This window comes from Saccoglossus kowalevskii, chromosome 1, assembly GCF_978046115.1.
Source record: "Saccoglossus kowalevskii chromosome 1, keSacKowa6.1, whole genome shotgun sequence".
Lineage (NCBI taxonomy): Eukaryota > Metazoa > Hemichordata > Enteropneusta > Harrimaniidae > Saccoglossus > Saccoglossus kowalevskii.
In genome coordinates, this window is record NC_140641.1 from 41065756 (window position 1) to 41080550 (window position 14795).

The 14795-nt window shown below is 39.9% G+C and overlaps 1 protein-coding gene across 1 annotated transcript in view; it reads left to right on the forward strand.

Annotated features, from left to right (window-relative positions):
* The window catches only part of LOC102806135 (neo-calmodulin-like), a 40316-nt gene extending 33229 nt beyond the window's left edge, over nt 1–7087 (forward strand). The window contains exon 5 of the mRNA XM_078010962.2: nt 4901–7087. Within this exon, the coding sequence (XP_077867088.2) occupies nt 4901–4947 (47 nt within the window). The 3' untranslated portion in view covers nt 4948–7087. The remainder of the gene's footprint in view (nt 1–4900) is intronic.
* Nucleotides 7088–14795: the final 7708 nt, after the last annotated feature.

Sequence of the window (14795 nt, forward strand, 5' to 3'; positions counted from 1 at the left end):
CAGATGAGAAGGTATTGCCAACTCACACAGATGAGAAGGTATTGCCAATTCACACAGATGAGAAGGTATTACCAACTCACACAGATGAGAAGGTATTACCAACTCACACAGATGAGAATGTATTGCCAACTCACACAGATGAGAAGGTATTACCAACTCACACAGATGAGAAGGTATTACCAACTCACACAGATGAGAATGTATTGCCAACTCACACAGATGAGAAGGTATTACCAACTCACACACATGTGAATGTATTGCCAACTCACACAGATGAGAATGTATTGCCAACTCACACAGATGAGAAGGTATTACCAACTCACACAGATGAGAAGGTATTACCAGCTCACACAGATGAGAAGGTATTACCAACTCACACAGATGAGAAGGTATTACCAGCTCACACAGATGAGAATGTATTGCCAACTCACACAGATGAGAAGGTATTACCAACTCACATAGATGAGAATGAATTGCCAACTCACACAGATGAGAAGGTATTACCAACTCACACACATGTGAATGTATTGCCAACTCACACAGATGAGAAGGTATTACCAACTCACACAGATGAGAATGTATTGCCAACTCACACAGATGAGAAGGTATTACAAACTCACACAGATGAGAATGTATTACCAACTCACATAGATGAGAATGTATTGCCAACTCACACAGATGAGAAGGTTTTACCAACTCACACAGATGAGAAGGTATTGCCAATTCACACAGATGAGAAGGTATTACCAACTCACACAGATGAGAAGGTATTACCAACTCACACAGATGAGAATGTATTGCCAACTCACACAGATGAGAAGGTATTACCAATTCACACAGATGAGAAGGTATTACCAACTCACATAGATGAGAATGTATTGCCCACTCACACAGATGAGAAGGTTTTACCAACTCACACAGATGAGAAGGTATTACCAACACACACAGATGAGAAGGTATTACCAACTCACACAGATGAGAATGTATTACTAACTCACACAGATGAGAAGGTATTGCCAATTCACACAGATGAGAAGGTATTACCAACTCACACAGATGAGAAGGTATTACCAACTCACACAGATGAGAATGTATTGCCAACTCACACAGATGAGAAGGTATTACCAACTCACATAGATGAGAATGTATTGCCAACTCACACAGATGAGAAGGTATTACCAACTCACACACATGTGAATGTATTGCCAACTCACACAGATGAGAAGGTATTACCAACTCACACAGATGAGAAGGTATTACCAACTCACACAGATGAGAAGGTATTGCCAACTCACACAGATGAGAAGGTATTGCCAATTCACACAGATGAGAAGGTATTACCAACTCACACAGATGAGAAGGTATTACCAACTCACACAGATGAGAATGTATTGCCAACTCACACAGATGAGAAGGTATTACCAACTCACACAGATGAGAAGGTATTACCAACTCACACAGATGAGAATGTATTGCCAACTCACACAGATGAGAAGGTATTACCAACTCACACACATGTGAATGTATTGCCAACTCACACAGATGAGAATGTATTGCCAACTCACACAGATGAGAAGGTATTACCAACTCACACAGATGAGAAGGTATTACCAGCTCACACAGATGAGAAGGTATTACCAACTCACACAGATGAGAAGGTATTACCAGCTCACACAGATGAGAAGGTATTACCAACTCACACAGATGAGAAGGTATTACCAGCTCACACAGATGAGAAGGTATTACCAATTCACACAGATGAGAAAGTATTACCAACTCACACAGATGAGAAGGTATTACCAGCTCACACAGATGAGAAGGTATTACCAGCTCACACAGATCAGAAGGTATTACCAACTCACACAGATGAGAAGGTATTACCAATTCACACAGATGAGAAGGTATTACCAACTCACACAGATGAGAAGGTATTACCAGCTCACACACATGAGAAGGTATTACCAACTCACACAGATGAGAAGGTATTACCAGCTCACACAGATGAGAAGGTATTACCAACTCACACAGATGAGAATGTATTACCAATTCACACAGATGAGAAGGTATTACCAACTCACACAGATGAGAAGGTATTGCCAACTCACACAGATGAGAAGGTCAAAGGTCAATGACCATTTTAATGCATAACTTGCAATGCTCAGAGCACATTAGATTGACATATTTTGGCAATAAATAGATACAGAATCAATGATGCTAAGTAATCATTGAAACGATTAAAAGCTCTCAGTGCTTTTATCTCAGTTGTATTCGATAGATAGTAGATCGAACACAGGTTACGGATGTCATAAATCTTACTAGGCAATTGAATTCCTTCATCTGACAGTTGCCAATTGTCTGTACAAATTGGAATTACTGGTAGCAAAGCGAAAGTAAAAATACCCTCTTTACAGAAAAGTAATTTAATCAGTAATGTTTGCATTCAACTTCACTTCATACCCATTTAAATTGCATATTCAGACCAATGTCGATGTCAGCCATTTACGTATAGTGTAAATGCACATCCAGCGTGCAGAGATAATATGCTATGGGCTAGAACCTAACGGTTAAACATTAGTACTATATTCTCACAGGAATTGAATTTCACTTTCTAAAATTCGAACGTAATCCGTTACAACTAATGGTATGAATGGTTTGGTAAGCAACAACGTTTAAACAAAAAACATTCATAATGCAGTACATACGTTTTATGATATAATTCCACGTGAAAAGAAAGCGTTAAAACATGATAACTGGTAATCAGAAATCGGGTTTTGTCATGGAAACGGTGTATCGGCCTATTCTTCAATACAGCACTTAACAGCGTATTGTATACTTATGCAGAGTACCGTTGTCCATTTCGCAGTTAGACATAACGTACTACAGATATAAGAATGGTAATTGACTGCCTTTATTTCTCAACACCCATGAAGAATGAATGGTGACTGATAGCTTGAATGATTCTAATTTATTCATATATCATTGACAATTGCAACGCGACACGTGGCATACATACATCCACTTATGAACTGTCGTCATTAAGGGATGCACATTTTTTAAGTTGATAGGTTTGTCATTTATACCATCATAATTTGCATTATCATTATTAAGTATAACCAAATGTCATCATTATTTTCAGATATTTAATTTTTTGTTAATGGTAAATGTAAATGAAGTCATTTTATTTATTAACGCAGTAACAAAATGGCGCGGGTGCTATGAATAGAATTTTTTTTTTATATTTTTAACAATTATGAACAGAAGGTTTTACATAATTGCCCATATTCACCAATGTCACACGTGCCCATATTCACCAATGTTATACGTGCCCATATTCACCAATGTTACACGTGCCCATATTCACCAATGTTACACGTGCCCATATTCACCAATGTTACATGTGCCCATATTCACCAATGTTACACGTGCCCATATTTACCAATGTTACACGTGACAATATTCACCAATGTTACACGTGCCCATATTCACCAATGTTATACGTGCCCATATTCACCAATGTTACACGTGCCCATATTCACCAATGTTACACGTGCCCATATTCACCAATGTTACACGTGCCCATATTCACCAATGTTACATGTGCCCATATTCACCAATGTTACACGTGCCCATATTTACCAATGTTACACGTGACAATATTCACCAATGTTACACGTGCCCATATTCACCAATGTTATACGTGCCCATATTCACCAATGTTACACGTGACAATATTCACCAATGTTACACGTGCCCATATTCACCAATGTTATACGTGCCCATATTCACCAATGTTACACGTGCCCATATTCACCAATGTTGCACGTGCCCATATTCACCAATGTTACACGTGCCCATATTCACCAATGATACATGTGCCCATATTCACCAATGTTACATGTGCCCATATTCACCAATGTTACACGTGCCCATATTTACCAATGTTACACGTGCCCATATTCGTCAATGTTACACGTGCCCATATTTACCAATGTTACACGTGCCCATATTCACCAATGTTACACATGACAGTATTTACTAATGTTACACGTGCCCGTATTCACCAATATTACACGTGCCCATATTCACCAATGTTACACGTGCCCATATTCACCAATGTTACACATGACAGTATTTACTAATGTTACACGTGTCCGTATTCACCAATGTTACACGTGCCCATATTCACCAATGTTACACGTGCCCATATTCACCAATGTTACACATGTCCATATTCACCAATCTTACACGTGCCCATATTCACCAATGTTACACATGCCCATATTCACCAATGTTACACGTGACTATTTTCACCAATGTTACACGTGTCCATATTCTCCAATGTTACACATGACAATATTTACCAATGTTACACGTGCCCATATCTACCAATGTTACACATGCCCATATTCACCAATCTTACGCGTGCCCATATTCACCAATGTTACACGTGCCCATATTCACCAATGTTGCACATGACATTATTTATCAATGTTACACGTGACTATTTTCACCAATGTTACACGTGTCCATATTCACCAATGTTACACTTGCCCATATTCACCAATGTTACACGTGCCCATATTCACCAATGTTACACGTGATAATATTTACCAATGTTACACGTGACCATTTTCACCAATGTTACACGTGACCATATTCACCAATGTTACATGTGCCCATATTCACCAATGTTACATGTGCCCATATTCACCAATGTTACACGTGACCATATTTACCAATGTTACACGTGACCATATTCACCAATGTAACACGTGCCCATATTTACCGACGTACCACGTGACCACCATATTCTCTAACGTTACACTCGACTACATATTCCCAAAGGGTCACAAATTCATTATTCGTTATTAATTTATTGATATTTTTCTAAACTTTACAGAATTCGTGAAGACAATGGCGATAGACAGTCTATTGAAAAAATCATGACAGTCTTCAATGTGAACACGGAATATTTCTCAACTATGCATATCATCCGTGACTTCCATGGAGGAGAGATATTTTTGTACATACTACATGTATATTATACTGACATCTGTATAAAAAGAACACCTCTTTTAATATCATCATTATTTTCCCATAATGCACATATACGCAATTTCGCATAATTTTGCCGCTCACGTAACATTCCGATGGGGGAGATATGACGCCAATCATAGCAGATAAGAATAGAAAAGCACCGACATTTTTCAGTAAACTAATTTTTGTTTTCTAAACCTAGTGATGCACAACTCGTACCTCGTACATAGCCTGTGGAAACATCTCACAACGTTCCACCTTTTCCGTCAGCAGTGAAAGTGAACTAATTTGATGTTTTATATGAACCGTATACCAATACCGAATGCTATAAAACGGGATTTTCAAATCCAAATTAATATTGAATACATCCAATTTGTGCTCAATCTGGGATGACTCTTGCTATGTTTTGACCTTTTGAAATACCATATGAAAGACATGGAAGACAATGTCATATAATGAATGGTGCTAGGTTGTGTTATTGCCGCCAGGTCATCGGGAAATGTTATTGTTAGATATGGAATCATCACACCAAGTGGCTGATGAACGAACGGTAATTGAATAAACACTGCACGAGATATTCATGCTCTTAACCTCAGATTCACGTCAAAACCGGAAATAGCTACCGCACTACATGGTTCTATAAAATAAATCAGCGCACGTCATAGGACAATGTAAGTTGTTGATATAACAACGATACATCTTGGGATAGATGATTATCTAGATATTGTGATAGTTGCCAGGTACATTGCCATTAAACATGAAAAACGATGATATTAATGGTAACGACTCATTGCATACATTATTCATTAGTATCGTTCATCAGCACCTTCTTCCGATGGCAAGGCCACCTTTCTGGTTACAACATCGATAGTGGTAATAAAACATTCATCATGCAAAGCGTACTGCAAAGTAATGTGAGTCACTATGTGGAAATTAAATCAAATTAAGTTAAGATTATTTACATTTTAGATGACACACGAAATTTCAAATAAACTAAATTCCATGATAAAATAATGCGATTCTATCGTTTTCAAGAAAATTATTACCATGCTTGTCACTATCATCCATATACAATGTTCATTTCAAGGACAATAACTCAAGATAATTATAACCCATCCTGTATACGAAGGTCACTGTCACTGTCATGAGTAGAATAATGTATCAATGTCGACACATTAAGTGCAGTGCAGTCACATACCTTATACTCAGGTATAGATGAAATTGTTTTACTTTACACAAATGAACATTACCTACCATCTTTTCAATCATTTTAATTTGATATTCATACATTTGTTGTGGAAACCAGATCTATGGCATATATATTGTAGGGTTGGGCTGACCATTTATTTTCTGTATGGTGGTGCGTCGGTGGATTTAAACATAAATACATGTATGCATATTAACTGGTTAGACGGCAAACTGTCTAACAGCATGATTTAGACTAAATAATAAACTCATCATACAAATGAAAGTCGTGTCCAGTCGGTAATAGGAATTGCATCGGCATACAATTTCCGTGACAAATCGAAATAACCTCGTATTTGAAAAGTTTAAAATGTGTCATATTTTAAGGTAAACAAATTAATAAGACTGTGTTTGAATTTGTGTTCTATTTGTTATAGAGTTTAAACTGAATTATGCATTGCATACTTTTCTCACATGCCACTCTACAGATGATGTTAAACTATAGGCACCTCATATCAGAAGTACATTGTTATTTTAACATCGTGCCTGTTCTTGCCTGTTCATTGCTGACGAAAACATCTAGTCAGTCCATTACTTTCTAATAAATTTTTAGACTGTCAAATTATTCTGTATGTGGTTAAATTAGAAGACGAAGAAACTAGAATATACCTCATATGAGTGCATCATTTTTGTACTGAATTTTTCTGAAGTCTTATAAATAAGCAATACTAACACGCCATGTGTTTCTTTCTTTCTGAAATTGTATATATATATATGTTTTATTCCCATTGCTATGCAATGTATGTAAGTATACATTTGTAAACACTTTGAAATAAAGATAACAACGATTTGCTTTCCTGTGAAATCTAGTACAAGTTCATTTTCGAGACCGTAGCGTAAATTTGATTGGATATTCCAGCGTAAATTAAATTTTCTATGACGCAAAAATGACAATGAAATGTTACAATGCCATATTATTATTCTTTAGAAAAAGTGAGGATCAAGTCGTTTTAATACGTCCCTTCAACTTAGAATTCACTAATTACGAAAACATTACGCATTAACACCATGATTAAGCAGTAATACTAGGATGAGATGTGTCATCATTTCCTAGTACTTATGTATGCTGTTCCCATTGCTCGCTGTCATCAACTTCTGTGCACACCAATTTAATCTCTAGCAGGAACAGATAAAATGATTTATCCTGAGGCTATGTCTACATATATTGCTGTCTGGTTGGCTATATACTGTCATAACTGACATATTCATCATACTATAAATAAAAAAGTACATCAACGTGACGGTATGTGTTCGCCTACAATCACAAGTATTCCTATTTCCTTCTTTCAATAACTCGCCAAATCGATATCAGATTTGTTTGCATTATTCTGAAATAGTGAGCCTTAGTTTCTGCATTGTATTCATTGTAATGATATCGCTACTCATATAGTGTATACGTTTTATCGCGGGAATCGGAAACACATATCGCTACTCATATAGCAAGTGTGTGCATGTTGACGTGGAAATCAGGGACACATATCGCTACTCATATAGCAAGTGTGTTCATGTTGACGTGGAAATCGGAAACACATATCGCTACTCATATAGCAAGTGTGTGCATGTTGATGTGGAAATCGGGAACACATATCGCTACTCATATAGCAAGTGTGTACGTGTTTGCCTGGAAATCGGAGATACATATCGCTATTCATATATCAAATGTGTACTACGTGTTGACGTGGAAATCGGAGACACATATCGCTACTCATGTAGCAAGTGTGTACGTGTTGACGTGGGAATCAGGAACACATATCGCTACTCATATAGCAAGCTTTAAATGTGTACGTGTTGGCATGGAAATCGGGGACACGTATCGCTATTCATATAGCAAGTGCGTACGAGTTCACGTGGAAATCGGAAACACATATCGCTACTCATATAGTAAATGTGTACATATTGACGTGGAAATCGGAGACACATTTCGCTACTCATATAGCAAGTGTGTACATGTTGACGTGAGAATCGGGGACACATATCGCTACTCATATATCAAATGTGTATATGTTGACGTGGAAATCGGAAACACGTATCGCTACTCATATAGCAAGTGTGTACATGTTAACGTGGGAATAGGAGACACATATCGCTACTCATATAGCAAGTGTGTACATGTTGACGTGGAAATCAGGGACACATATCGATATTCATATAGCAAGTGTGTACGTGTTGACGTGGGAATCGGAAACACATATCGCTACTCATATAGCAAGTTTGTAGTTGTTGACGTGGGAATCGGGGACAAATATCGCTACTCATGTAGCAAGTGTGTACATGTTGACGTGGGAATCGGGGACACATATCGCTACTCATGTAGCAAGTGTGTACATGTTGACGTGAGAATCGGGGACACATATCGCTACTCATATAGCAAGTGTGTACATGTTGACGTGGGAATCGGGGACACATATCGCTACTCATGTAGCAAGTGTGTATATGGGAATCGGGAACACATATCGCTACTCATATAGCAAGCTTTAAGTGTGTACATGTTGACGTGGAAATCAGGGACACATATCGATATTCATATAGCAAGTGTGTATGTGTTGACGTGGGAATCGGAAACACATATCGCTAGTCATATAGCAAGTGTGTACGTGTTGACGTGGAAATCGGGGACACATATCGCTATTCATGTAGCAAGTGTGTACGTGTTGACATGGGAATCGGGAACACATATCGCTACTCATATAGCAAGTGTGTACATGTTGACGTGGGAATCGGGGACACATATCGCTACTCATGTAGCAAGTGTGTACATGGGAATCGGGAACACATATCGCTACTCATATAGCAAGCTTTAAGTGTGTACATGTTGACGTGGAAATCAGGGACACATATCGATATTCATATAGCAAGTGTGTATGTGTTGACGTGGGAATCGGAAACACATATCGCTAGTCATATAGCAAGTGTGTACGTGTTGACGTGGAAATCGGGGACACATATCGCTATTCATGTAGCAATTGTGTACGTGTTGACATGGGAATCGGGAACACATATCGTTACTCATATAGCAAGTTTGTACATGTTGACGTGGGAATCGGGGACACATATCGATACTCATATAGCAAGTGTGTACATGTTGATGTGGAAATCGGGGACATATATCGCTACTCATGTAGCAAGTGTGTACGTGGAAATCGGAGACACATATCGCTATTCATATATCAAGTGTGTACATATTGACGTGGGAATCGGGGACACATATCGCTACTCATATAGCAAGTGTGTTCATGTTGACGTGGAAATCGGAAACACATATCGCTACTCATATAGCAAGTGTGTGCATGTTGATGTGGAAATCGGGAACACATATCGCTACTCATATAGCAAGTGTGTACGTGTTTGCCTGGAAATCGGAGATACATATCGCTATTCATATATCAAATGTGTACTACGTGTTGACGTGGAAATCAGAGACACATATCGCTACTCATGTAGCAAGTGTGTACGTGTTGACGTGGGAATCGGGAACACATATCGCTACTCATATAGCAAGCTTTAAATGTGTACGTGTTGGCATGGAAATCGGGGACACGTATCGCTATTCATATAGCAAGTGCGTACGAGTTCACGTGGAAATCGGAAACACATATCGCTACTCATATAGCAAATGTGTACATATTGACGTGGAAATCGGAGACACATTTCGCTACTCATATAGCAAGTGTGTACATGTTGACGTGAGAATCGGGGACACATATCGCTACTCATATATCAAATGTGTATATGTTGACGTGGAAATCGGAAACACGTATCGCTACTCATATAGCAAGTGTGTACATGTTGACGTGGGAATAGGAGACACATATCGCTACTCATATAGCAAGTGTGTACATGTTGACGTGGAAATCAGGGACACATATCGATATTCATATAGCAAGTGTGTACGTGTTGACGTGGGAATCGGAAACACATATCGCTACTCATATAGCAAGTTTGTAGATGTTGACGTGGGAATCGGGGACAAATATCGCTACTCATATAGCAAGTGTGTACATGTTGACGTGGAAATCGGGGACACATATCGCTACTCATGTAGCAAGTGTGTACGTGGAAATCGGAGACACATATCGCTATTCATATATCAAGTGTATACATATTGACGTGGAAATCGGGGACACATATCGCTACTCATGTAGCAAGTGTGTACGTGTTGACGTGGGAATCGGGAACACATATCGCTACTCATATAGCAAGCTTTAAGTGTGTACGTGTTGGCATGGAAATCGGGGACACGTATCGCTATTCATATAGTAAGTGCGTACGAGTTGACGTGGAAATCGGAAACACATCGCTACTAATATAGCAAATGTGTACATATTGACGTGGAAATCGGAGACACATTTCGCTATTCATATATCAAGTGTGTACATATTAACGTGGAAATCAGGGACACATATCGCTACTCATATAGCAAGTGTGTGCATGTTGACGTGGGAATCGGGGACACATATCGCTACTCATGTAGCAAGTGTGTACATGTTGACGTGGGAATCGGGGACACATATCGCTACTCATGTAGCAAGTGTGTACATGTTGACGTGAGAATCGGGGACACATATCGCTACTCATATAGCAAGTGTGTGCATGTTGACGTGGGAATCGGGGACACATATCGCTACTCATGTAGCAAGTGTGTACATGTTGACGTGGGAATCGGGGACACATATCGCTACTCATGTAGCAAGTGTGTACATGTTGACGTGAGAATCGGGGACACATATCGCTACTCATATAGCAAGTGTGTACATGTTGACGTGGGAATCGGGGACACATATCGCTACTCATGTAGCAAGTGTGTACATGGGAATCGGGAACACATATCGCTACTCATATAGCAAGCTTTAAGTGTGTACATGTTGACGTGGAAATCAGGGACACATATCGATATTCATATAGCAAGTGTGTATGTGTTGACGTGGGAATCGGAAACACATATCGCTAGTCATATAGCAAGTGTGTACGTGTTGACGTGGAAATCGGGGACACATATCGCTATTCATGTAGCAATTGTGTACGTGTTGACATGGGAATCGGGAACACATATCGTTACTCATATAGCAAGTTTGTACATGTTGACGTGGGAATCGGGGACACATATCGCTACTCATATAGCAAGTGTGTACATGTTGATGTGGAAATCGGGGACATATATCGCTACTCATGTAGCAAGTGTGTACGTGGAAATCGGAGACACATATCGCTATTCATATATCAAGTGTGTACATATTGACGTGGAAATCGGGGACACATATCGCTACTCATGTAGCAAGTGAGTACGTGTTGACGTGGGAATCGGGAACAAATATCGCTACTCCTATAGCAAGCTTTAAGTGTCTACGTGTTGCCATGAAAATCGGGGACACGTATCGCTATTCATATAGCAAGTGCGTACATATTGACGTGGAAATCGGAGACACATATCGCTACTCATATAGCAAATGTGTACATGTTGACGTGAGAATCGGGGACACATATCGCTACTCATATATCAAATGTGTACATGTTGACGTGGGAATAGGAGACACATTGCGCTATTCATATATCGAGTGTGTACGTATTGACGTGGAAATCTGGGACACATATCGCTACTCATATAGCAAGTGTGCACATGTTGACGTGGGAATCGGGGACACATATCGCTACTCATGTAGCAAGTGTGTACATGTTGACGTGGGAATCGGGGACACATATCGCTACTCATGTAGCAAGTGTGTACATGTTAACGTGGGAATAGGAGACACATATCGCTACTCATATAGCAAGTGTGTACATGTTGACGTGGAAATCAGGGACACATATCGATATTCATATAGCAAGTGTGTACGTGTTGACGTGGGAATCGGAAACACATATCGCTACTCATATAGCAAGTTTGTAGATGTTGACGTGGGAATCGGGGACAAATATCGCTACTCATGTAGCAAGTGTGTACATGTTGACGTGGGAATCGGGGACACATATCGCTACTCATGTAGCAAGTGTGTACATGTTGACGTGAGAATCGGGGACACATATCGCTACTCATATAGCAAGTGTGTACATGTTGACGTGGGAATCGGGGACACATATCGCTACTCATGTAGCAAGTGTGTATATGGGAATCGGGAACACATATCGCTACTCATATAGCAAGCTTTAAGTGTGTACATGTTGACGTGGAAATCAGGGACACATATCGATATTCATATAGCAAGTGTGTATGTGTTGACGTGGGAATCGGAAACACATATCGCTAGTCATATAGCAAGTGTGTACGTGTTGACGTGGAAATCGGGGACACATATCGCTATTCATGTAGCAAGTGTGTACGTGTTGACATGGGAATCGGGAACACATATCGCTACTCATATAGCAAGTGTGTACATGTTGACGTGGGAATCGGGGACACATATCGCTACTCATGTAGCAAGTGTGTACATGGGAATCGGGAACACATATCGCTACTCATATAGCAAGCTTTAAGTGTGTACATGTTGACGTGGAAATCAGGGACACATATCGATATTCATATAGCAAGTGTGTATGTGTTGACGTGGGAATCGGAAACACATATCGCTAGTCATATAGCAAGTGTGTACGTGTTGACGTGGAAATCGGGGACACATATCGCTATTCATGTAGCAATTGTGTACGTGTTGACATGGGAATCGGGAACACATATCGTTACTCATATAGCAAGTTTGTACATGTTGACGTGGGAATCGGGGACACATATCGCTACTCATATAGCAAGTGTGTACATGTTGATGTGGAAATCGGGGACATATATCGCTACTCATGTAGCAAGTGTGTACGTGGAAATCGGAGATACATATCGCTATTCATATATCAAGTGTGTACATATTGACGTGGGAATCGGGGACACATATCGCTACTCATATAGCAAGTGTGTTCATGTTGACGTGGAAATCGGAAACACATATCGCTACTCATATAGCAAGTGTGTGCATGTTGATGTGGAAATCGGGAACACATATCGCTACTCATATAGCAAGTGTGTACGTGTTTGCCTGGAAATCGGAGATACATATCGCTATTCATATATCAAATGTGTACTACGTGTTGACGTGGAAATCGGAGACACATATCGCTACTCATGTAGCAAGTGTGTACGTGTTGACGTGGGAATCGGGAACACATATCGCTACTCATATAGCAAGCTTTAAATGTGTACGTGTTGGCATGGAAATCGGGGACACGTATCGCTATTCATATAGCAAGTGCGTACGAGTTCACGTGGAAATCGGAAACACATATCGCTACTCATATAGCAAATGTGTACATATTGACGTGGAAATCGGAGACACATTTCGCTACTCATATAGCAAGTGTGTACATGTTGACGTGAGAATCGGGGACACATATCGCTACTCATATATCAAATGTGTATATGTTGACGTGAAAATCGGAAACACGTATCGCTACTCATATAGCAAGTGTGTACATGTTGACGTGGGAATAGGAGACACATATCGCTACTCATATAGCAAGTGTGTACATGTTGACGTGGAAATCAGGGACACATATCGATATTCATATAGCAAGTGTGTACGTGTTGACGTGGGAATCGGAAACACATATCGCTACTCATATAGCAAGTTTGTAGATGTTGACGTGGGAATCGGGGACAAATATCGCTACTCATATAGCAAGTGTGTACATGTTGACGTGGAAATCGGGGACACATATCGCTACTCATGTAGCAAGTGTGTACGTGGAAATCGGAGACACATATCGCTATTCATATATCAAGTGTATACATATTGACGTGGAAATCGGGGACACATATCGCTACTCATGTAGCAAGTGTGTACGTGTTGACGTGGGAATCGGGAACACATATCGCTACTCATATAGCAAGCTTTAAGTGTGTACGTGTTGGCATGGAAATCGGGGACACGTATCGCTATTCATATAGTAAGTGCGTACGAGTTGACGTGGAAATCGGAAACACATCGCTACTCATATAGCAAATGTGTACATATTGACGTGGAAATCGGAGACACATTTCGCTATTCATATATCAAGTGTGTACATATTAACGTGGAAATCAGGGACACATATCGCTACTCATATAGCAAGTGTGTGCATGTTGACGTGGGAATCGGGGACACATATCGCTACTCATGTAGCAAGTGTGTACATGTTGACGTGGGAATCGGGGACACATATCGCTACTCATGTAGCAAGTGTGTACATGTTGACGTGAGAATCGGGGACACATATCGCTACTCATATAGCAAGTGTGTGCATGTTGACGTGGGAATCGGGGACACATATCGCTACTCATGTAGCAAGTGTGTACATGTTGACGTGGGAATCGGGGACACATATCGCTACTCATGTAGCAAGTGTGTACATGTTGACGTGAGAATCGGGGACACATATCGCTACTCATATAGCAAGTGTGTACATGTTGACGTGGGAATCGGGGACACATATCGCTACTCATGTAGCAAGTGTGTACATGGGAATCGGGAACACATATCGCTACTCATATAGCAAGC